General features: G+C 43.9%; 1 protein-coding gene across 2 annotated transcripts in view; it reads left to right on the plus strand.

Moving 5' to 3' along the window:
* Positions 1-27,910, plus strand: part of KCNIP3 (Kv channel interacting protein 3, calsenilin) — a 133,429-nt gene that overhangs the window by 89,398 nt on the left and 16,121 nt on the right. For both annotated transcript variants that reach the window (XM_006873518.1, XM_006873519.1), the window contains 3 exons: positions 25,493-25,617; positions 26,044-26,113; positions 26,356-26,426. In XM_006873518.1, coding sequence (XP_006873580.1) covers positions 25,493-25,617; positions 26,044-26,113; positions 26,356-26,426 — 266 coding nt within the window. The remainder of the gene's footprint in view (positions 1-25,492; positions 25,618-26,043; positions 26,114-26,355; positions 26,427-27,910) is intronic.

Here is a 27,910-nt window from a genome sequence, read left to right on the forward strand (position 1 = left end):
ACCTACTGGAGATTCTGCCTTTCGCCATGCTCCCTAGCACTAGGTTCCCTCTTGAAAGCTTGTAAGCCAGTCACTTCTTGCCTTTGTAGTCCTCCCCTCCCAATTTGAGTATCCAATGTGCAAGCTGCCCTTCTCCATCCACTCTGTGTGTGGGTGTGTGTGTGAATGTTTGTTGCTGTGAGGATTTGTTCCCTCTTTTGAGTTCCCTCTTTTGACCTATACTACTCCATAGGTATAGGTCAAGTTCATCAGACTGTATTAGCTCACTCTTTTTTTTTTTTTTTCCCCTCTTCTTTCCTCTTCTGGTTGAGCTCCGATCATCCAGTTATCCGATCCAGGTCACGTGGGTATCATTTGCAAGTGTGGATGCTCCTGTGCATATGTCCTCTCTTCCCGTTAGCCGGTAGCTCCACTCTTCTCTCGAGTCCTCCGTGGCCACGCCACTGACTCTGGGCCCAAGAGTCCCCAGGTCTCTTCACAATGCTTGCCAGCTGGGTCCCCAACTGGGTCCACAGAAGTCCACTGAACATTGTAGGGCTTAGCTTGCCGCTTCATTGCTGCTTTTACCCCCACTTCTCCCCATTGGTGTTTGGTCACCAATCAGAGCGTGCATTTCCGTTGAGTCTTAGTCTTGGAAGGGGGTCTGCGTTGAGAGGACCTGGCCACTTGTAAGGTCTCTGACTTTTATTCTAAGAAATTCGTACTCACTGGGAAGCCCTAAACAGAGAAGTGTGATCTGTGTTGAGTTTTTAATAGGGTTACAGAGGTAGACTTCGGATGGGGTCACAGGAGGGCTTCGGGGAGTCCTGCTAGAGGTGTTTTCAGTCACCCAGGGTGGGGTGGGGGGGTACAGAAGAGATGGGAGAAGTGGTCAGCTTCTGAGTGATGTGAGAGAAGAGAGGAAGCAAGGAACTTTTGGGCAACTGGAAGGATAGAGCTGCCACCAGCTGAGATGGGGAGGACTGGGGGCAAGAGAGCGTGCAGCAGGTTTGTCAGGAAAGGTCAGTAGTTCCATTTTGGACATGGTAGATTTGAGTTGTATTCATTTCTATTCCTGCTGTGACAAATTACCACAAATGTAATGACTTAAAGCAACACACCATTCATTATCTTCCAGTTCTGTAACAGGAAAGGTTAAAAGCTGAAAGGTTGGTGGTTTGAACCCACCCAGATGTACCTTGGAAACAGGCCTATTGATCTGCTTCCAAAAGGTCACAGCCATGGAAACCCTGTGGAGCAGCTCTACTCTGCACACTTGGGGTGGCCATGACTTGGAATGGACTCCGCAGCACTCACACCAACAGGTTTATGGGCTACAAATCTGATATGGGTCTCACTGAGCCAAGATCAAGCCTGTGTCCCTTCTTGTGGGCTCTAGGGAAGAACTCATTTCCTTCCTGTAAAGTGGCAAAAGGAGGAGTATCCAGAACTTGTCTAATTTCATTATAATGACCAGGAGTCCTGTTGTGGCACTGTGGGTTAATGCGCTGGACTATAAAGTCGGTTTGAAATGCAAGGTCTGTGGTTTAAGCTCATCACTCGCTCCTTGGAAATCCTATACATGGCCACTATCGGTCGGAACCGACTCAATGACACTTAACAACAACAATGACCAGGAGTCCTGGAGTGGTGCTGTGGGTTAATGCGCTGGACTGCAAAGTCCATTTGAACCGCAAGGTTGGCAGTTCCAAGTTAAGCAGCCGCTCCTCAGAAACCCTATATGGGGTTGCTGTGAGTCAGAACTGAGACAACAGCAACAACAGCAATGACCAGGATCGGCCCAAGGCTGCTTTCCATGAAGTAAAGATCAGACTTAGCTCCTTCTTTCTGGTCTTTTTGCCAATTCTGTCCCTCCCACAGCACTCTCCTTCTCATTGCCATGACCCCAGAGAACACACAGACCGTTCCTACGGTTAAGTGGTTTATTAAGAACAGGGTGCAACTTGGGATCAGGATCAACAGACTGTCACTCAGGCAAAAGGTTCCCTTTTTCAGTGCAAGACAGTCCTCTGGGGTCCTCTGGATAGGACAGGCCTCTCCTTGGCTCTCCCTCCTTCTCGTTTCCTCCCTGTCTATCTTCCTCCCCTCTTTCTCTCTTCTTTTTACCTCTGCTTCTTTCTGCTGCTTCTCTTCCTGCTTCTTTCTACCAGGAAAATGTCTGTGGAGCTGGCTGCTTAAATACAAACGCTTTGTCAGTTTCAAAGTATAAAACTCTCACTATACTCCCAAGAACAGACCAATCCCCTCTCAGTAAATGGTGGACACTAAAACTCATCTCATTTGTATAGTCATAGTCTATTGACCAATCCCAGCAGGATGCATACCAATCATAGGGCAGGCTTTGGTCTGGTGGTGGTTATGTGCCATGGAGTTGGTTCCAACTAATAGCGACCCTGTACAGGGTTGCCGAGGCTGTAAATCTTTACAGGATCAGAAAGCCTCATCTTTCTCCCATGGAACAGCTGGTAGTTTCGAACTGCTGACCTTAAGGTTTGCAGCCTGATTCGTAACCACTACGCTACCAGAGCTCCTTAGGCTTTGGTCTAGGACTAGACAAAAAAATATCAAACCAAGTTGCTTACAGCTTTACCCAGGAAATGTCAATCTACGTGGACAAAAGTAACAAACCATCTCGAGTAGAAAACAAGGGACAACTCTTCAGAATTTAGCAAGAAATCTCCCAAACTCATTTCAATGCATTTGCTTTTTCAGCTTCTAGAAGTGACTCACTTTTCTTGGCTCAAGGCCCCCTTCCTCTTTCTTCAAATCTAACAACATAGAGTGAATGTCCTTCTCAGATTCTCCCTTCCTAGTCTCTCTTCCACTTTTAAAGACCCTTAGGATGGCATGGCAGTACAAATGGTAAACACATTTGGTTGCTAACTGAAAAGTTGGAGGTTCAAATCCACTCAGATGAGCATCAGAAGAAAGGCCTGGCAATTTCCTGAAAAATCTTCCATTGAAAACCTTATGGAGCAGTTCTACTCTGACACACCTATGGTTGCCATGAGTCAGAACTGACTCCACACCAACTGTTTTCTGATGACCTCGGGCACACCCAGATAACCCAAGGTCCGTTCCTTATGTTAGGGTCAGCTGACTAGCAACTTTAACTCCATCTGCAACTTTAGTTCCCTTTTGCCATATAACCAATGAGGATACGTCCAAAAGTATTGCTACAGGGATTCCAGTTCATAGTGCACAAGTTAATTTCAAAGCATGTTTTACACATGTCTCTGCATTCAGTAGATGTCTGCAGACAAGTCTTTTCAGTAATACATTTATTTTAGTCTCCTTAGGGTACCTTCAAATGAAAGTACAATCAAAACAGGATAACTGCAGGGCCAGTTAAATTCAAGGCAGGAAGGGCAGCTCAGAAGTCTATAGCTACTATATTTTGGGACTCCAAAGATTTTTTTTTTTCCCAAAGGATAATCACAGAGGCTTTATTAGGAAGAAATTTTTAGAAAATTGAAAACTGCTTTGGTGAGAAAAAGGCCCAGAAAAATTGTGCCAAGGACTTTTTTTTTCCATCACAACAATTCATCTGCTAATGGGAAAGTCACTCCCACCCCATCAGACTAAGTAGTCTCTGTCAGAACTAACTGCCCTCCAGTTGAGATTATTCTGCTGCCAGTGTGGGACAGACATGGCCAGCTCCCAACACATCTCTTGTTCATTATGGCTGCTGGTGAGGTGGTCATTGGCCCCAAAAACATCCGAGGGGAGCTGCTGCCCTGTGTGGAGTTAATACAGTTTGACCACCCTGGAGGAGACCCCATGTAAGTGTCAAGAGGAGGTGCAGACTTTTTGGTTGCTGCTCTGTTTATCACCAAGCATCTACCTCCTAAACCTGGCGCCCTGTCCCAGAGCTTAGGGTCCCACCTGCAGCCATGTTGTAGCCATTTAGTCATCCAGACTAATAAGGAGATATGAGTGTGTGTGTGTGTGTGTGTGTGTGTGTGTGTGTGATGGGAGAAGGCTGCAGAACCTTCCCAGATGGGTGGGAATGGTTTTGCTGGTGGTAGGGATTGTGTTCTAATGGATGAGTTAAGGTCCAGACAAGAAATGGGTGAGCTGTTGGAGACAGCTGTCAAGACGCTAATGGAGGCAAAACTAAAAGCATTGAGAAGAACAGTGGATGTGGGGGGAGATCAGTAGTTCTGTTTGGGGCATAGGCCATTTGGAATTTTGTATTGATTTTCCACTGATGCTATGACAAATTACCAAAAATGTAAACATTACAAATTAATTACCATAAGGGGGCAGGTGAATTGAAGATTTTGGAGTAGGGTGGAGGTGGGACTTCTCCCAGCTACACCAGCAGAATGGACTCCTGGTGTGGTGCTGTAGGACCAACTCAACTGCGAACCACAAGGTCAGCAGTTCAAACCCACCAGCTGCTCCTCAGAAATCCTATACAGGGTCACTATGAGTCAGAACCAACTTGACTGCGAACCACAAGGTCAGCAGTTCAAACCCATCAGCTGCTCCTCAGAAATCCTATACAAGGTCGCTATGAGTCAGAACCAACTCGATGGCACGTTACAACTCTCCATGCCAGCCTCCACCCATCTTTGCTCCCTGATGAGCTTGAATTGCTGACCTTGAGGTTCAAACTGACCTTGCAGTCCAGTGCATTAGCCCACCGTGCCACACATACTCCTGGTGTTGCTATAACAGAAATACCACAAGTGGACGGCTTTAATGAACAGAAATTTATTCTCTAACAGTTTAGGAAGATTGTTGTTAATAGCCAGAGAGTCCGTTCTGACCCATAGTGACCCTGTATAGGGTTTCCAGGGAGCAACTGGTGAGCTGACTTTGCAGTTCGAACCAACTTTGCAGACCGGCGCAGTAACCCACAGTATTAGTGTAGCGTATGTCTTAGACCTAAATAACTGTGAGCTATAAAAGAGCAGATTAGACACAGAAGTTGGGGTGGGGGGAGATAGATACCACATAGCGATACCACGGAGCCCAGGACCGTTAAGACTAGGGAAGCTGAGACCAGGCTTCTCTCACCAATTGGACTGAGAGCCAGAGTGGTGGCATCCCTTAAAGGGTTCAGGGAGGGGGTGTGTGGACCGCCCCCCAGTGCCCTGTCAGAGGGGGTGACACCAGACTGAGTGTCTATATAATTTTTGTGCAGTGTTTCAGTAGCAATGTATTAGTTCTTATTGAAACCCCCCTGTAGTTAATTCCAACAGCTGAAACATTTTTCCTAAGACCAGCTTCATGCCTCAGTATACCCACAGGGCTAAAACTCTGCTCATGACTGTGTGAAGTGGTACAGGAGGGGGTCCCTGGTAGCAGGGTGTGCCCTTGGGTGATATGAGCCCTAATGATGCAGCTGAGCTGGTGCCCCGAATTTGAACTTCTAGTCTCCTCAACTGTGAGAAAATATGTTTGTGTTCTTTAAAACCACCCACTTGTGCTATTTCACTTTTACAGCAGTACTAGGTAACTAAAGCAACTGGCCTTTGACAAAATGCTTGTTTGATACAAAAAACAAAAACAAACTCATTGCCATTGGGCTAACTCTGACTCACAGGGACCCTGTGTAAGATTTCTGAAGCTGTAAGTCTTTATGGAAGCAGAGAGAGACTTATTGTTCTCCCTTGGAACGGCTGGTGGGTTTGAACTGCTGACCCACTGCTTACAATGGATCCTTTGATGTGGGGGTGAGTGGGGAAGGGGATGTGTCTAGGACCAGCCCCTGGAGAAAGGGAGGAGGGCTGAGCCCAGGGAGGGGTAGGAAGGAAAAGTAAAGGTTGTAGAATCTGTGGGTAGACTTCACAGTCTTGCACTGAGCAGGGCTCCTGGCTGTGTTGAAGATGGGGCTGTGCAAAATGACACTTAGAAGCTCATTAGTTGTCAGTGTGTCCTGTAATCACTGAACTGGGAAATGATGCCTCCAGTTGTTAGGTGCCATCAAGTTGGTTCCAATCCATAGTGATCCTGTTACAACAGAACGAAACACTGCTTGGCCCTACACCATCCTCACAATTGAGCCTACTGTTGCTGCCACTGTGCCAATCTATCTCATTAGGGATCTCCTTTGTTTTCGCTGACCCTCCACTTTACCGAGCATGATGTCCTTCTTCAGGGCTTGATCCCTCCTGATAATATGTCCAAAGTATGAGAGATGAAATCTGGTCATTTTGGCTTCTAAGGAGCTTTCTGGTTGTACTTCTTCCAACACAGATTTGCTTGCCCTTCAGCAGTCCATGGTACCATTAATTTTCTTCTCCAACATCATAACATCAGTTCTTCTATGGTCTTCCTAGTTCATTGTCCAACTTCCACATGCATATGAGGCTATTGAAAACACCATGGTTTGGGTCAGGCATACTGTAGTCCAGTGGCTCCTAAAAAAATCTAGCTGAGGTTTCTGCTGAGACAAAGAAATGAGGGATGGACTCTTGGGTTTCTCCCAGAGAGGAGCTAGGAGAGCCTCGAGTCCTTGAGAACATGTGGGATCCCAGCACTGAGCAGGGCACTGAAGCAGTCAAGATGAAGGAGTTGTTTACCTCTAACACAGGTCCACACAATTCCAAGATTTGACAGAGGACTGTGCAGGGTATTGTGGAAACAGTGTCCTGAGGAAGGCAGCCTGCTGGTCCTCTGGAAGGAGGGGTGGGGAAGGGTCTTCAGATCCTGGGAACCCTGTGTGACATGGAGAATCAGCACAGGTCCTCCCATGCTGAAAAGCAGGGACATTTTTCTCTGCCTCTGCGTAGTAGTTGTAAATCATGCTGTGAACCTCAGGGTCAGTAGTTCGAAACTACCAGCTGTTTCATGGGAGAAAGATAAGGCTTTCTGCTCCTGTAAAGATTTACAGCCTCGGAAACCCTGTACAGGGTCGCTATGAGTTGGAACCAACTCCACGGCACATAACAACATGACAAAGGAGTTTGGGGTTCTTTTTGGGGGGGCGGTTCTTATAGTCTGCCTGTCACAGTACAGATTTCAAAATTAAAAACATGTGTATCACCTGGTTAGCTCATTCCTAAGTGAACCAGAAAGATAGCAAAACTGTTCCAGACACTGGTTCTGGAATATGATTGCTAAATTAGAATAAAACGAGTTCATTTCCTACACGGCAATGAATTTGGGTAACTTTGGGGATCTAATTTTCCACAGACAGAAGCCGTACGCATTTCTATGGCTTCTGTCTGTGGAAGACATCAGTCAGCTGCAACTTAATCTTCCACAAGGTGGCATAGCAATTTCAAACCTGGGCCCCATCAACAATAAACAGTAAGTCAAACAATGTATGTTCAGACAGTGTTCTAGCATGACACTGAAAATCCATGCAAACAGTGTTTCTGCCTTATCTTCAAGTTCTGAAACTCCTATGTCTTGGTGGATGTCACCAGCAGTCCCCAGTCCCCCAGGTCGCAAACATGGGGACACTCGGACTCTGCCCACCCTGCCCTGATCCACTCAGTGGCTACTTCTCAGGCTTCTTTCTTCCTGACATCACCTCCCATCCTCTTCATCGTCTCCATCATCACACTGAGATACCCTACAGTCAAAGGGAGAACTCTGGAATGGAGATCAGACAAGCTCTGCTTCTGCTGTGGACCTTTAGTGACTCCCTGTGCCCACATATGCCTTGACTCACCTTGGTTCCTTTGCCCAGGAGACCTGTCGTCACTAGACCTGGGCCTTGGAATTATCACCTTTTTCTGATTCCTCCACCTCCTCAATGCCCAGCAGATATGAACAATAGGAATTGTTGGGGTCTGGGGCCATACGCAGGGCAAAAAACGGCTATTGCCATTGAGTCAGTTTTGACCCTCCTTTTTCAGAGGAGAACTGAGCCTCAGAGTGCTTTCTTAGCTGTAATCATCACCCAAGTAGATCACTAGTACCTTTCTCTACAGTACCTCTGGTGAGTTCTAACTGCTATCCTTTTTGACTAGTCGTCTAGTGCTTAACCTTTTGTGCCACCCAAGACTAGATTCTGCCTGTTGCTATTAAGTACGGTGCAATTGGTCTGGCTCATAGTGATCCTATATAGGGTTTCCGAAGAGCAGCTGGTGGGTTTGAACCATCAACCTTATGGTTAGCAATCCCTTGCTTATCCACACCAGGATTCCAAGACTCTACTTAGAGACATTAAAACCCACAATGACTCATGTACCCACCGAAGGAAACATAGCTGTAATCCATCCCACTTGTCGTATGTTACTGAGAACTTCCGTGTGCAGCTCGGTTCCAGGGCTGAGTGAGTCAGTGAGCAGATTAGAGTCCCTACTAAGTCCTCATGGTGGAGGGAGAGGCTAGTCAATAGAAATATGCACATGTCAAAGAACTCTGTTGGTACAATGGTTAAGTCTCAGCTACTAACCAAAAGGTCAGCGGTTCAAACCTGGGAACAACTCCGTGGAAGTAAAGACCTGGCAGTTAGCTCCCCTAGGAAACCCTATGAGCAATTCTACTCTGTCCTGTTAGGTTGCTATGAATTGGAATCAATGCAGTGGCACACAACACACAGGAGTGACAAGTGAAATGAATTCAAGTAAAGCAGGGATGGGGAATAGTGTGTGTAAGGGGGAGGTTGGCAGTCCCTCTGAGGGGGTGACATTTGTACAGAACCTGAAGGAAGTGTGCTTGTGGAGGGAAGATCATCCCAGACAGACAATCAGCAAATGGCCCTGAGGAGGCGCATGCCTGGTGAGCTGGAGGTGCAGCAAGGAAGCCAGCATGGATGAAATAGAGAGGGCGTGGGAGACACAGAAAATGAGCTTGAAGCTGAGGAGGGAGAGGAGACACACTCACTAGTTGTTATGTGCCATTGAATTGGTTCATTGATTTCTGAGGATTGGCTGGTGATTTTTTTTTTTTTTTTTTTACTGAGCTGGGGGAAGATGGTTGGGCAGAGCTATGACATGATGTTTTCCAAAGCTTCCTCCAATGCTATTTGGAGACCAGAGAGGAGAGATGATGAAGACTGAAGGCTGGGGAGGTGGGAAAGAGCATTCAGGTTCAGAATATTACACTCTAATGCTGATGAAAAAACAAAGCAGATGCTGAGGGAAGTTAGCTTGATGGAGTTGCCATCAACTGACACAGAAGGCAAGTGACATGATGGAGCAGGTTTTGGAGGCCAGGTCAGGAGCTCAGTGTGGACATATTCCATTTAAGATACCTCTCGGACATCATGGTGTGGCTCTGTGGGTTAATGCGCCAGATTGCAAAGCCATTTGAACTGCAAGGTCAGCGGTTCAAACTCACTAGCTGCTCCTCGAAAAAAATCTATACAGGGTCGCTATGGGTCAGAATTGACTCGATGGCACTCAACAGCAACAGACATCCAAGTGCAGATGGCAAGTGGAGCTCAGAGAAGTGAGGCCACACTCACCCCATTTCCTGAGAGGCTTGACTTTACGTACAAGTTAATTTTGCAAGTTTAATGGGTATAAAGTTTTTTTCCTCGTTCTTGTTTGCAATTTTCATACTTATGGTTCTCAATACCTCTGTGTGGTTATGAATCAGGCTGCTAACCTCAAGGTCAGCAATTTGAAACTACCAGCCATTCCGTGGGAGAAAGGTGAGGCCTTCTGTTCCCATTAAGATTTACAGCCTTGAAAACCCTGTGCAGGGTCACTATGAGTCGGAACTGACTCCACGGCACATAACAACAACAACAACAATGTGTGCTTACCAGCTTTTCTTGACTCCTTCTTTGTAAGTTGCCTATTCCTATCCATTAACCAACGGCTATCTCTTAGGATGGTCATCCTTTTCAGGTTGTTTTCAAGGGCCCAGGGTTTAATCTAGACCAGTGTTCGCGCTCTCATTCTCTCTCTTTCACTTTCTGTCTGTCTCTCTCTCATTCTCTTTCATTTTTCTTATTCTCTTGCTCTGGGTACTTATTATTCTTAAATATTTCATTTTAAGGAATAAACAGGGTAAATGTGCACATATGGGAGTGTGGTGGCTTCATATGATAAGCTCTGGTCAGTTTGAACTGCAAGGTCAGCAGTTCAGACCCACCAGCAGCTCCTTGTAAATGCTATACAGGGTAACTATGAGTCAGAACCAACACGATGGCACTTAACAACAATGTGTGCAAATGTTTAATTTATTTAGGAGTTATACATCATTAGCATGAGAAATGCAAATCATTTTCCAAATCATTCTGGTTTGTACACTCACTACCATTATGTAAGAATTAGCATTGGTCTATATCCCTTCCCAAACCTAGCTTTGTCAGATTTCTCTCATTATTATTATTTCTTGCTAATCTAGGAGGTAGTATATTGTCATCATACTTTGTAGTTCCCTGTTTTTTAATGGAACTGACCCATTTTACATGTGTGTATTCATTCATTGTTCTGGGGTTATGCTGTGGAATAAAACACTGGTCTTAAACGTCAGTTTTAACCACAGGGTCGGCAGTTCAAACTCACTAGTTGCTCCTTGGAAACCCTATACAGGTTTGCTGTGAGTAGGGTCTGACTCAACAGCACTTAACAACAACAACAATTCATTGTTCTGGTTTCCTTTTCTGATGACTGTCTGTTCTAAGCATTTCTGCTTTGTCAGTTGCAAATACTGCAAATTTTATTCTTCCATCCTTCCATTCATATAGTTCCAACTCTAGCCAAAATGTCCTTTGTGGAACAGAAGTGGTGAATTTTGTTGTAATCAGCATCATCATTTTATTTTCTCTTTCCTTTATGGTTTGATCTTTTGAAGGTTTAAGAAAGCCTTCCCCACCCCGAGGTCAACAACAGATTATTTTACATTTTCTTGACCTCCACAGTTTATAATCCATAGTTGGGTCTCTAATCCATCTGGAGCCCACTTTTGCATCTGCTGTGAGGAGGGAATCCAGTCCTGGTTTTTTTTTTTTTTTTCATATGCTGAACCAGATTTCTTCACACCATCTACTAAAACAATCTGACCTTTCCCCAAAATTCCTTATAAAGGTCCCACCTATGCCTCAGTCTCTTTGAACTTACTGGTACTTGTTCTTAAAACAACCACACAATTTTTAATTATAGTGGCTGTGCCATTTACATATACATATATGTATTTGTTGTTATATATATGTATTTACGTACACGTATCTGTAAATGTTGTTGTTGTTGTTACGTGCCATTGAGTTGGTACTGACTCATAGTGACCTTATGCACAGCAGAAAGAAACACTGCCTGATCCTGGGCCAACCTCACTGCTGTTGCCACGCTTGAGTCCATCGATGCTGCACTGTGCCAGTCCATCTCATTGGGGGTCTTCCTCTTTTTCTCTGACCCTCCACCTTACCAAACATGATATGCAACTGGTCCCTCCTGACAATATGTCTGAGGTATGAGAGACGAAGTTTGACCATCTTGACCTCCAAGGAGCACTCTGGCTGCACTTCTTCCAAAACGGATCTATTGGTTCTTTTGGCAGCCCATGGCACTTTCAATATTCTCCTCCAACACCATAATTCAAAAGCATCAATTATTCTACTGTCTTCCTTATTCACTGTCCAGCTTTCACATGCATATGAGGTTATTGAAAATACCATGGCTTGGGTCAGGCACACCTTAGTCCTCAAGCTGACGTCTTTGCTCTTCAGCACTTTCAAAAGGTCTTGTGCAGCAGATTTGCTTAATGAAATTTGTTGTCTGATTTCTTGACTGCTGCTTCTGTGAGTGTTGATAGTTGATCCAAGAAGAATGAAGTTCTTGACAACTTCAGTCTTTTCTCCATTGATAAGAATGTTGTTTATTGGTCCAGTGGTGAGGATTTTGGTTTTCTTTACATTGAGATGTAATCCATACCAAAGAATTATATATATATATATATATGAAAACCCCTTCCTCAGTCTTCCCTTTTTAAGTTTTTATGAATATTTTAGTCTTCCATATAAACGTTTTTGTTGTGTTGTTAAGTGTGACTCATAGTGACCCTGTCATATAGGATTTCTGAGGAGCAGCTGGTGGGTTTGAACCTCCAACCTTTTGGTTAACAGCCCAGTGCCACATAAAGACTTTGGTGGTGGTGGTTAGTGGAGTCGGTTCCGACTCATAGCAACCCTGTACAGGGTTTCTGAGGCTGTAAATCTTTATGGGAGCTGAAAGCCTCATCTTTCTCCCATGGAACAGCTGGTAGTTTCGAGCTGCTGACCTTGAGATTAGCAGCCCAAATTGTAACCACTACGCTACCAGAGCTCCTTACTTAAAGACTTTAGAGTTAAGTTTATCAAGGTTCTGAAAATATCCAGCTGAATTTTTTTGTTGGAGCTGCCTTGAATTTATTTATTACTTTGGGGAGAAATGCTGTTTTTATAATATTTAATGGTCCCATCAGAAATGGAATGTCTCATTTAGTCAGATTATCTTTCTATATAGATTTCGGGTGACTACTTTTTAGTTTTTATTGCTATTATGGATGTTATCTTGCTTTTTATTGTGTTTTCTAGTTGGTTATTATTGGTGTAGAGAATTACTATTGATTTTTTTAAGTTAATCTTGTATCTGGAAACCTTACTGAAATCTCATGTCTATTGATTCTTTGGGTCCCTGCAGGGACTATATTACCTACAATAACATTAGCTTTATACTTTATTTCACAATCCTTTCACCATTTGTTTGTTTGTTTGAATTTCATTAGAGCTTTGTGGTGATTATGACCAAGCAGAGTTGGCCTCGAATCTTAAAGAGAATATTTTTTGAGCCTTTGCCTTTGAATCTAATATTTTCTATAAATTTTTATCATAAAAGTTTCATTAAACTAAGGTGTAGCATTGTAATGTAAGATCTCTACGTTCAGAAGAGGGGAGGAGAATCGAGATCAGCCCTGAGCTGATTCCTGTGGGGTGGACGTCAGACATATCTTCACTCTTTAACTCTTTTCTTTTTACCAATTGGGACACCAGCTGTCCCCCATCCCTCCCCTGACACACACACACTCACATGACACTGTTTATCTCTGTTGGGTTGATAATCCGTTGTAGTAACCACACAGAACTTACAGAACATAATCATGATAATGTGATTTTATTGTATATGTATTGTATACATATACAATTCAGTATCAGAATCAACAGAATACAGTTTTGTCAGTCAAGACAGTTTTCACCCAAGATATGCTTTCAACTCCTCGGCCATGCCCTTAGTTATGCCTCGCTTCTCAGTTGGCCTTCACTGCTGGGCCTCTGGTCTCTGTTTGGCTTGGGCAAGTGTTACAACTCTTCAGCTCCACTAACAAATGCCTAGAAGCACCCACTCCACCAGCAAGCCTCCTGCCTAAATACGCTCAGCAATCTTGTTTTGTGGTCATGGGTGGGCAAGCCCACTGCCGCTGTCTTGCACTGGTCTCTGTCTCCTGAGTTTAGGAGATTCTCTGTGTGGAGATCCCAGGTCCAAAGGAGATTCTCTGCTCCATGTTCTTTTTCCTGATGTAGTGAGGCAGGGGTATATTGATTCCTCAATAAACAATGTAAGCATAGACTTACTTGTGCTTCTTTTATTAATCTGTAGCAAACAGTTTAACATGTATTTCACCATATTTGTGGTGAAGCCCATGTGAAATTGTTCACTACAGATTAGTAAAGAAGCACAGGTAAACCCATGCTTACCTTGCTTATGGGACACGCCGTCCTTGTTAGGAATTGGAAAAGAGGCTTTGATTCTATACAAAGGTGCTGCGGGGTTGGGAGAGAGACAGATACAAGCCAACCTAGAAGCAGAATCATTAAATCGTGAAAAAATGCAAAATTGTTCACCGTAGGTTAGTATGTAAGCTCAAGTAAGCGTATGTTTGCCTTGTTTATTGGACAATCTGATAGTGCAGTGAGGTCTCCCAAACCTTTGTGGTTTGGCTTTTTTTTATAAGCCTACTCCTCCCACCAAGACTACTGACCAATCCCCTCAGTGCACCACAGTCACTTAATTTGTTTAGTAATCAGCCAATCCCCACAAGGGGTGTACAAACCTTATTTGTATAGTAAACTGTTCAGTCCCTTTTGTTTTTGCAAGATTGTGACCTAGCAGGTCACCTTTGTAGAGCTAGAAACCCAGGGCCAGGACAGTCACATATAAAAGGAAATTCCCTTTGACTCCTAGTTTGTTAAGAAATTTTGTTTGCTTATTTTAATTATAATTAGATGTGGTTGTTGTTGTTGGGTATCCTCGAATCAATTCCAACAGACTAGAACTGCCCCCATAGGGTTTTCTGGGCTATAATCTTTACAGAAACAGATCACCAAGTCTCTCTCCTATGGAGTAGCTGGGTTGGTTTGAGCTGCCCACCTTTCAGTTAGCAGCCAAGTGCTTAATCATTGTGCCACCAGGGCTCCTTAATAGATGTGGAGGCTTAGCAAATGCCTTTTTAAAAATGCTTTTGTTGTGAATTGAGTGATGGTTTACATGGGAGGACATTGGTTTTGCACTCAATGGATTGTATTTTATTTCAATGCAATGATTACAATCCCTTCCATGCATCATTGGTTAACAGTATTTGCCTCTATCCCGCTCCCCTTTTTTATGTACACAAAAACACATAGGAATATATAATTGTTTAAACAACCTAAGGGCACGTTTGCAAGCCAGCCTCCTGCCCACCAGCACACAGCCCTTCTCTTTCCATGAGTTTAGAGTCCTCAGGTGCTCTATCTCTCCATGCTATCACCTCTGCCTCCGTCTCTGGTGTTAATGCTTCTCTGGTTAGGATCCCACATTCTGCTCATGCTCTTCTCTCTTGATGGTCCTAGGGTCCTCTTTTCCTGAAATGTAAGATTAACTACTCCCCGCTTTTTGTCACATAACTTCTACCTTTACAGTTATGACAATTGCAATTAGTCATGATAAAAATTGTTGTTGTTGTTAAGTGCCATCGAGTTGATTCCGACCCATAGCGACCCTGTATAGGGTTTCCAAGGAGCAGCTGGTAAGCTTGAACTGCCGACCTTGCAGTTCAAATGGCTTTGCAGTCTGGCACATTAACCCACAGTGGCACAACAGGACTCCATGATAACAATTGTTGTTGTTGTTGTTATGTATTGTCAAGTTGGTTCTGACCCATAGCGACCATGTATAGGGTTTCCAAGGAGCAGCTGGTGAGCTTGAACCACCCATCTTGCAGTTAAAACGGCTTTGCAGTCTGGTGCGTTAACCCACAAGCGCCACACTCACTATTAAGTCAAAAGAATCCTAGCCCCATCTCCTTTCACCAGACTCATCTAGACAAGATGAAAACTCTTCAGTAGGGATTCTACCTTTCTCCACACATTCTGAAACTAAACTTCCTCCTGAAAACTTGTAAGACAGCCAACTCATGCCTTTATAGCCCACCTCCTCCCATTTTAGGTAGCCAGTATCTAAGTTGCCCTATCAACTCTATGTACTGAGGAGATAGGAATGCTCCTTGATGTCAAGACTCCTTCCTTCTCAGTTGGTATTTTGAGCTACTACATCCATATGTATAGGTCAAGTTCATCAAATTATAGCAGTTTACACTTGCTTCCTGTATCAAACTTCTTTATCTTCCTCTGGTCAAGTTCTGATCATCAGGCCATCCAAACTAGGTCAAATGGTACTGTCTGCAAGTTTGGGAGTTCTTGCACACCTCCCTCCACTTCATATCAGCTGGATGGTTAACTCCTGAGCTCTAGCCCGCAGTGGCTAGGTTAGTGTCCATGGCTCAGGAGTACCCAAGTCTCCCCAAACTTCAGACCAACCAGCCCTTCCTATTCTCTCTTTCATCTCAAGGTCTACAAGAGTCTATAGAACATGGTCAAACTCAGCCCATGTCTTCAATACTTCCTTTCTGCCACTTCCACTCACAAGTAGACCAACGCAACCACCAACGAGCTTACATGTCTGCTTATGTTTTCCCTTTGAGTTTCAGTCTTGGAAGGTGGTCTGTTCTGAAGGGACTTGATTGTTTGCCTTGATGGCTCCCAGGTGAACAGCTTGCTTGTTCTTGTAATAGCCAAACAATCTGCTGTTTTTGGTTTTTTCCTGCTGGTCTTTCTTTCAAGAAATATCTTCTGTTCCTCTAGCCAGTCCGGGCTGGTCTGCATGTCCTTTCAAGTGGGAATGTTCCCCCTCAGAAAGTTCTGGATGGGTCTCATGATTCCACCTAAAGTCCTATACACAACAAAGGCTCCACAAGAAGCCTATTTCACTGGGCAAGTTCTAAAGCCCCTTGTAGGTACTCAAATCTGTTATAGGCTGAAGACGGGCTTACAAGCTCTCTGTAATCATGTTTCCTGATACTCCTTTCTCTCCCACTCAAGTTTCTATTTTACATTAGTAGGCAAGGGAAATCAATATCTGTAAGACAGTCAAGTATCTTAACATTATTTCCCCTCTTTTACCCATTCAGACTATGCCTCGATCTCTGTGTCATGGAGCCCTGTTGTTGCAAGGTTGAGCATACATCACTGTTTACGTCTGTCTCATTTAGCCCATGCAAACCCACCTAAGTGTCCCCCTATCTTCCTTCCCAGCCCCCATCAAATGCTTTTTTTTGCATTAATATTTTCATATGCTTTTTCTCCCTTAGACCTTTAAAGATAATGCCTTCTTGACCTTGTGCATTTGAAAACAAAACAAAACAAAAAAATTGGATTCAGTTAGCTAGCATTTGGTTTCAGATTTTGCATTGATGCTCCAGAGTGAAATGGTCATATCATTTTCATGTTGCCTTTCCCTTATATGATTTTGTAATCAAGATTATTGTATTATTATTATGTTGTTCACTGCATTCTCAGTATGGAGTTCATTAGTCATCTTTTTAAGAGCAGTTTGCATAAAAAGGTGGAGCAACTGTCCCTAGGAAAAGATTTAAAAGGGAAAAAATGGGGAGAGTAGTAAAGACATTGAGGAGTCCTGGTGTGGCTAGGCGCTGTAGGATCAGCACTGAATTACTAACCACAAGGTTGGCAGTTCAAACCCACCAGCCATCCTTTGGAAACCTTGTATAAGGTTGCTCTGAGTCAGAACTGACTCAATGGCACACAACAACAACAGCAGTAAAGACAGTAAGGTTAAGAAAGATAAAAAAGCAATAGCTGAAGGAGAAAAGTAGGCATCAAGAAAGGACTTTGGTTTTGTTTTTAATGGAAGAAGTAGCAGCAGGTTTGGGGGTTTTGTTTTATCTTATATATTTGGTTTTGGTTTGGTTTTGACCCTGCGAGGCAGAGGATTCAGTTAACCATAGTGCCATAGCACTGACACATTTAAAGCCCCTCTCTCGTTTTATATATTTGGTTTGTTTGTGTGTGCGTGCGTGTGTGTTTTCTGTCTTTTCTTCCCCGATTTTCCTCCTCCCCTCCTATTTTTTATTTAATTTTCAAAAGTTTACATATAGTAAAATTAATTTTTTTTATGTCTGTTGACAATTCATCATACGTGCACTTCCACAATGAATCTAGATAGTTCCATCCCTCAAAAATTAACCTCAGGCTGCACTTTCTAGTCAGCCTTTCCCTCCCTCCCCAGCCATCAGCAGCCACCAATTATTTGCCACCCATTAATTTTATCTTGTCCAAAATGCCAATTCAGTCTTCAACTCTAAGCCTAATTCCTCCTGCTTTATTCCATCTTTTTCAAATTTGTTTTAGCGATTTTTATTTATTTTTGCCTTTCCAGATCAATTTTAGAATCAGCTTGTCAATATCTGCAAAGAAAAATATCCTGCTAGCATTTCTTGTATTGGAATTGTGTCGTATCTGTAAGTCATTTAGAAGAGAATTGACATCTTTACGATATTGAGTCTTTCAATCCATGAACATGGTGTGTCTGTCTCTTCGCTTATTTAGGCCTTCTTTGATTTTTCATCAGCATTCTGTTTTCAGCGTCCAGATTATGTACATGTTTTGTCATTGCTTATAAAGAGGAATTTTATTTGTAGGGGGAGCTACTTTAAATGGCATTGGTTTTTAAATTTTGTTTTCCATTTGTACACTGGTGGCCTATGGAAATGTGTTTGAATTTTTAGTGTTGACTTGATTCCCTGTGACCTTACTGAACTCACTTTTTATTTGTTTTCTTGCGGTTTCCTTGGGATTGTGTATGTTGATGTCTTAGTTTCCTAGTGCTGCTATATAGCAGAAACACCACAAGTCTGTGACTTTCACAAACACATTTACTGCCTGACAGTTTAGGGCACTAGAAATCTGAATTCAGGATGCCAGCTTTAGGATCATACCTTATCTCTCTGTCAGTTCTGGCGGACAGTCTATGTCTCCATTCAACATCTGTGGCCTGGTGTTCCTTGAAGGTCTCCATATGTCTTGGCATCAATCTTTGCCTGGGTCTAGAAGGTTCTCACTTATGTTGGAAGAAGTATAGCCAGAATACTCCTTGGAAGCCAGGATGACCAGATTTCGTCTCTCATACTTCAGATATATTATCAGGAGGGATAATATGTTTGGTAAAGAGGGTTGGAAAACAAGAGGAAGACAGACCCCATGGGGATGGATTCGCACAGTAGCGGCAGCAATGTGCTCAGACTTAGCGATTGTGAGGATGGAGCAAGACCGGGCAGTGTTTCATTGTGTTCTGTTGTGCTAGCGTTGCCATGAGTTGATGCCAACTCGATGGCACCTAACAATAGCCAGCAATAAAGGAGGTTCTCAGCACAAGGATCAGGCCCAAAGGACACACTCAGCTCCCAGCATTCTTTTCTTGGTGGTAGGAGGTCCCTCTTCTCTGCTCACTTTTATCATCTCTTATAAGATAAAGAGTATAATTCAAGCAAGGTTGGTACATCCCACCCTAATACTCATGAACATAATAGACCCCCTCACTCACTAATGGGACCATAACCACAGGCATAGAGACCAGGATTTAAGCACATGATTACATCAGATCACAAACGGAAGACAACCACACAATACCAGAAACCATGGCCTACCCAAGTTGACATAAATTTTGTCAGGACGCAATTCAATCCATGACAACTGGCAATCTGATCATCTGCAAATAGGGACACTTTGATTTTTCCTTTTAAATCTGCATACCTTTGTGTGTTTTTTTCTTGCCACATTGTACTGGCTAGGACTGTCAGCATAATGTTAAATAGGATCAGAAAGAACATTCGTGTCTTGTTTCCAGTCTTTGGGGGGGAAAGCATTGTGTTTCATCATTAAATATGATGTTAGGCCTGGAACTTTGGTAGATGTCCTTTATCAAGTTAAGGAAGGTTCCTTCTATTCCTGGCTTATTGAAGATTTTTATCATGAATGGGTATTGAATTTTGACAAATGCTTTTTCTGCATTATTGATAGGATCATGTGTTGTTTTCTTTAGACTATTAATATGGTACATTATGCTGATTTATTTTTAAATACTGGATTAGTCTTGCATTTGAAGAAAGCCACACTTGGTGTGAAATATTACTGTTTTTATACATCAGCAGACTCCATTTGCTTATATTTTGTTGAAATTTTTTCAACAATGCTCATAATGGATACTTCTTGGGACTATTCAGGTTATAGATATGACCACAAGGTTAGCAGTTCAAACCTACTTAGTTGATCCTTGGAAATGCTATAGAGGGTCACTATAAGTAGGACCCAACTCTATGACAGTTAACAACAACAACAAATTCAGGTTATGAAATCTTGGTGTAGCGCTGTAGGATAAGCAGTAGACTGCTAGCCAAAATATTGATGGTTCAAACCCATCAGTAGATCCTTGGAAGTCCTATGTTGTTGTTGTTGTTGTTAAGTGCCATCGAGTCAGTTCCAACCCATAGCAACCCTGTATAGGGTTTCAGATACAGGGTCACTATAAGTCGGAACTGACTCAATAGTACTTAACAATTCAGCTATATATTGCATTTTCCGTTGTTAGTTGGGGTAGTTTGTGGTTTTGGGGAGGGGGGATTGGTACATTTCATTTAAGTTGTTGAATTTATGTACAAAGACTTACTCATATTTCTTTTTTATTCACTCAACATCTAGAAGATCTATAGGTGTTTCCACTGTTTCAGTCTCAGTATTGGTCATTTGAGGTTTTTTTCCCTTTTTTCTCTGTCAATCTTACTAGTTTTATCAATTTTATTGGTGTTTTCTAAGAACCATCTTTTGGGTTCACTAAAGTTCTCTATTGTTTTTCTGTCCTCAATTCATTGATCTTTGCTCTTTAATGTTTCTGTTTTCTTCCTTCTGCTTGCTTTTGGGTTCATTTCATTCTGCTAGTTGCTTAAGATAAAAGTCTAAATTATGTATTTAAACTTTTCTAAAATAAAAAGTTAATGGTTTAATTTTTTTTTCAAATGACTGATTTAGCTGCCTCCCGCAAATTTTGATGTGTTATGTTTTCATATATGTTTAGTTCAAATGATTCCTGTGAGTCTCCTGTTATTATTCTGCAGATCTGCATTTGTGTTGATACCATTTCCCTTCAACTTGGAGAATTTTCTTTAGTATTTCTTATAATACAGTTCTGCTAGCAACAAATCTTCTAGCATTCATTTACCTGAAAATGCCTTTTTATTCCCACTGAATATAAAATATTAGTTTGGCAGATGATTTTTTTCTTTCAGAAATGTAAAAATGTTATATTACTGTCTTAATTTTTCACACGACAAATGTGAAACAATATGGCTGTCATTTGTATTGCTTTTCTCCCTTCCCCAACACATACTCACTGCTTTTAAGATTGTCTCTTTATCTTTGGTTTCATCAGTTTGACCATGCAGTTCCTAGGTGTCATTTTCTAGGAATTATCAAAACTTGAGTTCACTAAGTTTCTTGAATACGTGGATTGATACTTTTCTTCAGATTTAGGAAATTTTGGGGCATTCCTTCTCAAAATAAGCACTGGATATCAAACAAGGAATATATTTGCTGACATCAGATGGATCTTGGCTGAAATCAGAGAATGCTAGAAAGATGTTTACTTGTGCTCTATTGACTATGCAAAGGCTTTCAACTGTGTGCGTCATAATAAACTATGGATAACATTTCGATGAATGGGAATTCTAGAAAACTTAATAGCGCTCATGTGGAACCTATAATTAGACTAAGAGGCTGTCGTTAGGACAGAACAAGGGGATAGTGCATGATTTCAAATCAAGAAATGTGCATTTAAGAAGCTGAACTACATGAAGAAGAGAACGACATCAGGATTGGAGGAAGACTCATTAACAACCTATGATAGGCAGATGACACAATCTTGCTTGCTGAAAATGAAGAAGACTTAAAGCACTTAATGATGAAGATAAAAAAAATACAGCCTTCAGTATGTTTTGCACTTCAATGTTAAAAAGCAAAAATCCTCACAACTGGACCAGTGAACAACATCATGATAAATGGAGAAGACATTGAAATTATCAAAGATTTCATTTTACTTGGACCCACAGTCAGTGCCCATGGAAGCAGCAGTCAAGAAATCAAACAACGTACTGCATTTGGCAAATCTACTACAAAAGATCTCTTTAAAATATTAAAGAACAAAGATGTCACTTTGAGATGTAAGGTGTGCCTGAACCAAGCCATGGTATTTTTTATACATGTGAAAACTGGACAATATATAAATAAGGAAGACTGGAGAAGAATTGATGCATTTGAATTATGGTGTTGGAAAGAATATTCAAAGGACTAAGGACTGCCAGAAGAACAAACAAATCTGTCTTGGAAGTACAGCCACAATGTTGCTTAAAGCGTAGAACTGTGAGACTTTGTCTCATGTACTGTGGACATGTTATCAGGAGGCACTGCTCCCTGGTAAAGGATATCATGTGTGGTAAAGTAGGGGGTCAGTGAAAAAGAGGAAGACCTTCAAGGAGACGGGTGGCACAGTGGCTGCAACAGTGGGCTCAATCATAACAGTTGTGAGGATGGCACAGGGCCGGCTGGGCATTGTTTCCTTCTGTTGTACATAGGGTCGTTATAGGTCAGAGCTGACTCAATAGTGCCTAACAATATCAACAACATAGGCAGAGTCTTGTTTTATGGACCAGCATCTGGTGTATCTTGGTAACAGTAGCATGTGTGGCTGAAAAGAATGTTGGGTATAGAATTCTATAAATATTAAATAGGCCAAATTAGCTATTGTTTTTTCAGATCTTTCATATCTTGTATTATTTACTGATAAAGGGATGTTAAAAGTGTCAACTATGAGTGTAGAGTTATCTATCCCTCCCCCCGCAATAGTTCTTATCAGTTTTTTGCTTCGGGTATTTTAAAGCTCTTTTACTTTTATTTATTGTATATGTATGTCAGATGTTTCTCTTTTGATGAATTAATCTTTGTATGATTATGAGTCAGAAATGATTCAATGGCAGTGAGTTTGACTAGTTGGTTTTGGACCATTATGAAAGAACCCTCTTTGTTTCTAGTAGAATAATTCTCTTTGTCTTGAAGTCTACGTTTTTTGTTATTAATTTAACCAGTCCAGCTTTCATGTGTCTTCTCAGCCTTTTCACTTCAAATCTGCATGTCTTTGTATTAAGGATGTGTTTTGTTGTGTTTTTTTTGTAAATAGCATTAAAGAATAATAACAGTTGCCATTCAGTCATTTCTAACTCATGCTGGCCCCATGTGTGTCAGAGCAGAACTGTGCTCCATAAGGTTTTCAGTGGCTGCTTTTTCAGAAGTAGATCTCCAGGGCTTTCTTCCTAAGTGTCTCTGGGTAGACTGAAACCACCAATTTCTAGTTAGCAGCTAAGCATATTAACTGTCTGTACTACTCAAAGACTGCAAATAACAAATAACAAAACCAAACCCACTGCCATCCCATCAATTCTGCTTCCTAGTGACCCTATGAAAGGACACAGTATAAATGCCTCATAGGGTCTCCAAGCTTACGTCAGGTTAGGTTAGGTGCCATAGAGTCTGATCCAACCCTATACACAACAGAACAAAACACTGCGTGGTCCTGTGCCATTCTCGTAACTGTTGATATGTGTGAGCCCTTTGTTGCTGCCACTATGTTACCAATTTCACTGGTGACCTTCCTCGTTTTTGCTGACCCTCCACTTCACCAAAGATGATGTCCTTCTGTAGGGACTTGTCCCTCCTGATAGCACTTCCAAAGTACGAAAGATGACATTTCCCCACCCCGCTTCGAAGGAGCATTCTGATTGTACCTCTTCCAAGACAGATTTGCTGATTCTTCTGGTAGCCCGTGATCCATAGAGTCTCCAAGGCTGTATGTGAATCCTTACAGAAGCAAAATGCCACATCTTTCTCCCATGGAGTGTTTGATGGATTCAAACTGAGAATTTTTAGCATCCTAGTGCTTTAACCACTGTGCCATTAGAGCCATCGAGTCAATTCCAACTCCTAGCAATCTTACAGGACGGAGTAGACCTGCTCCTTAGGGTTTCTGAGATGATAGATATTTTCCAGAACAGACAGCCTCATCTTTCTCTGGTGGACTGGGGTGGGTGTGAGCCACCAACCTTCCAGTAACCAGCCCCATGCTTAACCCATAGTGCAAACAGGGTCCTTTATGAATAATATACAGTTGGGTTTCACTATACTACATTCTGAAATGTCTACCTTTTAATTGAAGTAAACACCTTGTTTTTAACATCCATTTTTGCTGCTCTGGGTACCTTTAGTCAGTGCATAGTTCGCTATAGTATGCATCCCCCATATTTTCCCACTGCTCTCGGTAATGGGGAGCCCTGCTAACCTAGTGGGTTACTCATTAAGCTGTTTGAATCTGCCAGCCACTGAAGGAGGAAGATGAAGCTTTTTGCTCCTGTAGAGATTTATAGTCTTGGAAACCCGATAAGGGTCACTATGAGTCGAAACTGACTTGATGGCACACAACCAACAACCTCTGTGGTGAACCCCTGGATTGCCTCCATCACAAATACTGTTGTTGTGATGGCCCCTTATGAAGCTGAGTAAGAATCTATGTGGGATATTTACCCAGAGTAGAGTTGATGGCTTACAGGGGCGTGGTTGTTACTGTTGCTAGTACTGTCTGTTGTTGTTGTTGTTAAGTGCCTTCGAGTCGGTTCCGACCCATAGCGACCCTGTACAGGGTTTCCGAGGGTGTAAATCCTTACGGGAGTAGAAAGCCTCATCTTTCTCCCGCGGAGCGGCTGGTAGTTTCGAACCGCTGACCTTCAGGTTCGCAGCCCGATTCGTAACCACTTCGCTACCAGAGCTAGTACTGTCTAGTCAGTTCTAATTCACCAGTTCTCAATTTCACTGAGTATTGAGATTTAACAGTATATCTGTGTGCTGGTGGGAATGATCCAGAAGGATGGGGAGCTGTGAGGAGGAGGAGGAGAGGCTGGGGAGAATTGCTGTAACCACATTCTGAGAGGACCTATTGGACAAACCAGGGTGTCAGGGGTGTTCACCCCAGCCAGGACCAGGGAAAGTTCATCCACAGAAAAGGAGAGGAGGTGGGTCATCCTGGACCAGAAGCAGGCAGGGTAGATGTGGTGGTGAGAACTTGGGGAAATTGTTTTCTGTGGCTTGTTTTCACAACCGAACGGAAGCAACCTGAGAGTCAGGGTGGAGGAGGAGGTACTGGCCGTTTGAAAAGAGAAGAACGGTATGAAATCATTATCTAGGAAATGAGGAGAGAGCACGGACCATGGAAACAGAGTCTGATTGCCACTTAGGGTGAGTGTGAATGGGCAGTGCAGTCTGTGTGTCCATCACGCTCATAGAGAGGCCCGAGCCCAGAGCAGGCTCAGGCGGCTCACTAAGCAGTGCAGTAAGACATTGGAGAGTTCTCCCTCGTGGGTGAGGCAGCAGCAAGCAAATGGCTGTGCAGGGGGAGTCTGGGTGTAGTGACCGTGCAGTGGGCACAGGGCTGCCTGTTTGAGTGGGAAGGTGAAGTCCTGTCCTTGCTGTGAGCCTGCTGCCCTGCAAGGTGTCAGTTCTTAAGGCTGTTTATCCATAGCCTTTAGTGTGTGTTACAAAAGCAATGCATACCATACCAAAAGAACATACAAACATGCGAAAGTAAATTAAAAAGTCAAGATCACCTGAAATTTCATCTCAGACTCCAAAGGTCGATAACGATGATTAGTCAGCATTTTGTCATGCTGTTTTTAAAGGAAAGGTCTGGTGTCTGATCCCCTATTCAAAATGACCCCTACCTCCACCAAATGCAGCCCAACTGCAGTTTGCAAGGCTGTCCACAGAGTTCCTAAATAGTGCACATGGCCAGGTACTCTCTGTTCATGTCCACCCAGAGGTACCTCAGAAGAAAAGCCTGGTGACCTGCTTCTGAAAAATCAGCCATTGAAAGCCCTGTAGAGCATAGGTCTGCTCATTCACCTGGCATCACCATGAGCTAAGCCTAAGGCTGCTGTGGGCCAGCAAGGATGCCCCTCTCACTCCTGGGGGAATCAGGGTGGGCCACTCAGAGGTGGCCTGGGAATTGGGTCTTTAAGGTCAAGTGTTCCTCATCTCTGTCTGTTGTCTAGATGTGGTCACCATGCAAGCAAAGTCCCCTCCCCTGCTTAAACCACTTCAGCCCTAGCAACCACACTGGGGTGAAATGGGGGAAGGGACCGTTGTCCCACCCTCCCGGGTCTATGTCCCCTCCAGACAGCAGTGACAGTGAGCTGGAGCTATCCACAGTGCGCCATCAGCCAGAGGGACTGGATCAGCTGCAGGCACAGACCAAGTTCACCAAGAAGGAGTTGCAGTCTCTCTACAGGGGGTTCAAGAATGTGAGTGCTCCCCATGCCCCCAGGGTGGGCCCTACAGACCCAGGTCCAGGCAGGAGGGACCTTCTAGAAACCTCCAAGGCAAGTAAATGCCCCAGTAAACATTCTGTTATGGGAGAGCAATTGGGAGGTGGGGGGGGGGGGAGGTGTAAGCCCCAAATCCAAGGCCCTGCATTATTTCCCAGTTTCTCCAGTGTTGGCTGATGCAGGGAGTGAGTGTTTGGAGGGGTGGTTTTGGCATGAGGGTCCAGCCATCCCCCTTCCTACCTACTTCCTTCCTGCCTCTCACCCTGCCCTTACCCCTCCCCAGCCCCTCCCCAGTGGAGCCCAGCAATGCCTCAGGCACCCCCAGAGGGAGAAGAGAGGCCAGGCATTGGGGCATGGAGCTGGGGGGTACGAGGTCACTGAAGGGCTAAATTCCTGCTGCAGGAGTGTCCCACAGGCCTGGTGGATGAAGACACCTTCAAACTCATTTACTCACAGTTCTTTCCTCAGGGAGGTGAGTGTGAGGCCAGGCCCCTGTGACCCCTCTGGAAGCCCCCACAGTGGGTGGGCGTCCCTTCTACCGTGGGACACAGCAGGGAGGAGGCCTCGCCTCCATCCTCCTCTCCCTGCCTGGTGCCACCTCTGTTCCACTGGCAGGGAGGACATAACTGGGACCAACCCAGGGGGGCTGCCCGGGTGGGGCAAGGGCTTCCAGGAGACCCAGACACACCCAGCCCTGGCCCTTCCTCTCCCCAGATGCCACCACCTACGCACACTTCCTCTTCAATGCCTTTGATGCCGACGGGAATGGGGCCATCCACTTTGAGGTAGGTCCCTGCTGACCCCTCCACATCCCCTGCCTCTGCCGTTGCCTGGGGTGAGCCAGGATCCTGGGGGTAAACTGCTCAGTGCATTACCTGGGAGAGGAGTGGAATGTGCTGGGCTGACCCCAGGCCTGACTTTGGTGTCAGTGAAATTCCATTTTGCTATCTGGTCATCTTATCTCAGCCTTTTCTGTCATTGAGCCCCACCCAGCAAAGCAAGCTGCTGATTTGTGAGGACCCAAAGCAAATTTGCATTTTAACTGGGGGCAAGGTTTAACTCAAAAGTGAGGCTTACTGATGTTGGGATGTCAGGCAGACAGAACATTCCAGCCTGGGCCCCATCAGCGAAGTCTGTTAGCCCCCCTATCAGGAAGGACAACCCTGCCCCCAGGAGACAGCCGGGTCTCCACCCAGACCTGGCTGCACAGCATCATTGGAGAGAGGCTCCCCCGGCTGTGGAGCCCAAGCACCTAAAAATAGTTGCAGACCAAAAGCTGAAACCTCTTCAGAGAGGAAACCTTGGCAAGAGCTGGGCCTGATCGATACCCAACCCAGCTCAGATTCCAGGGTCAAGGGCAGCTGACAGGAAAGTGGCGGAGCCCCTGGAGAAGCTGCGGTGTAATAATAACCACGTCAATAAAGCTGCCGGGTTATTTTTATGCCGCAAGCGTAGCACACTGACATGGGGCGGGGTGGGCACAGCCCAGGCCCCACACGGTTCGGTTCTGTGACTACAGCAGCCCCACCGTTTGGGCCTCCTGTTTAGGGCTGTTGCCTGTGTAAACAGACAGTGGTTTCATAGCTTTTATGTAAGTGACAACTGCACACAATAGAACGTCCCATCAGTACAAAGGAGTAAGCAGTGAAAAGGCATTTCCTTCTCAGCCTTCCTCTGTGACCAGTCAGTTGCTTGTATACCTTTAAAGAGACAACTGATACTTGTTGGGATAAAATGTGTGAAGGGCCCACCCAGGGTTTTGGTTGGTGTTTTTTTCTTGATGCTATTTTTTAAGAATGTATTATGGTAAATATAAATAACAAAATATTTGTCATTTCAACATACCTCACAAGTGATTCAGCAGCATTCATTATGCATAGCATTCATTATGTTCATCAGCACAACCACCATCTTCATCTGCTTCCAAGTTTTTCTCTCACTCTTAGCAAAAACTCAGTGTTCCCTGCACAGTGAATCTCTTTTCCACACCCCCATTCCTCTCCCCTCGCTCTGCTGCTTATTCATCATCAAAGCTGCCCGATAAATAAGGAAGACTGAAGAAGAATTGATGCCTTCGAATTATGCTATTGGCAAAGAGCTGCCCAAAGACTCAGTAAAGCTGTCTTGGAAGACGTACAGCCAGATTGGTCCTTACAAGTGAGGATGCCGAGACTTGGTCTCCTGGACTTTGGACATGTTAGCAGGAGGGACCAACTCCTGGAGAAGGACATTATGTTTGGTAAAGTAGGTGGGCAGCGAAAAAGAGGAA

The sequence above is a fragment of the Chrysochloris asiatica genome, unplaced genomic scaffold (assembly GCF_000296735.1).
Source record: "Chrysochloris asiatica unplaced genomic scaffold, ChrAsi1.0 scaffold00245, whole genome shotgun sequence".
NCBI classification, from domain to species: domain Eukaryota; kingdom Metazoa; phylum Chordata; class Mammalia; order Afrosoricida; family Chrysochloridae; genus Chrysochloris; species Chrysochloris asiatica.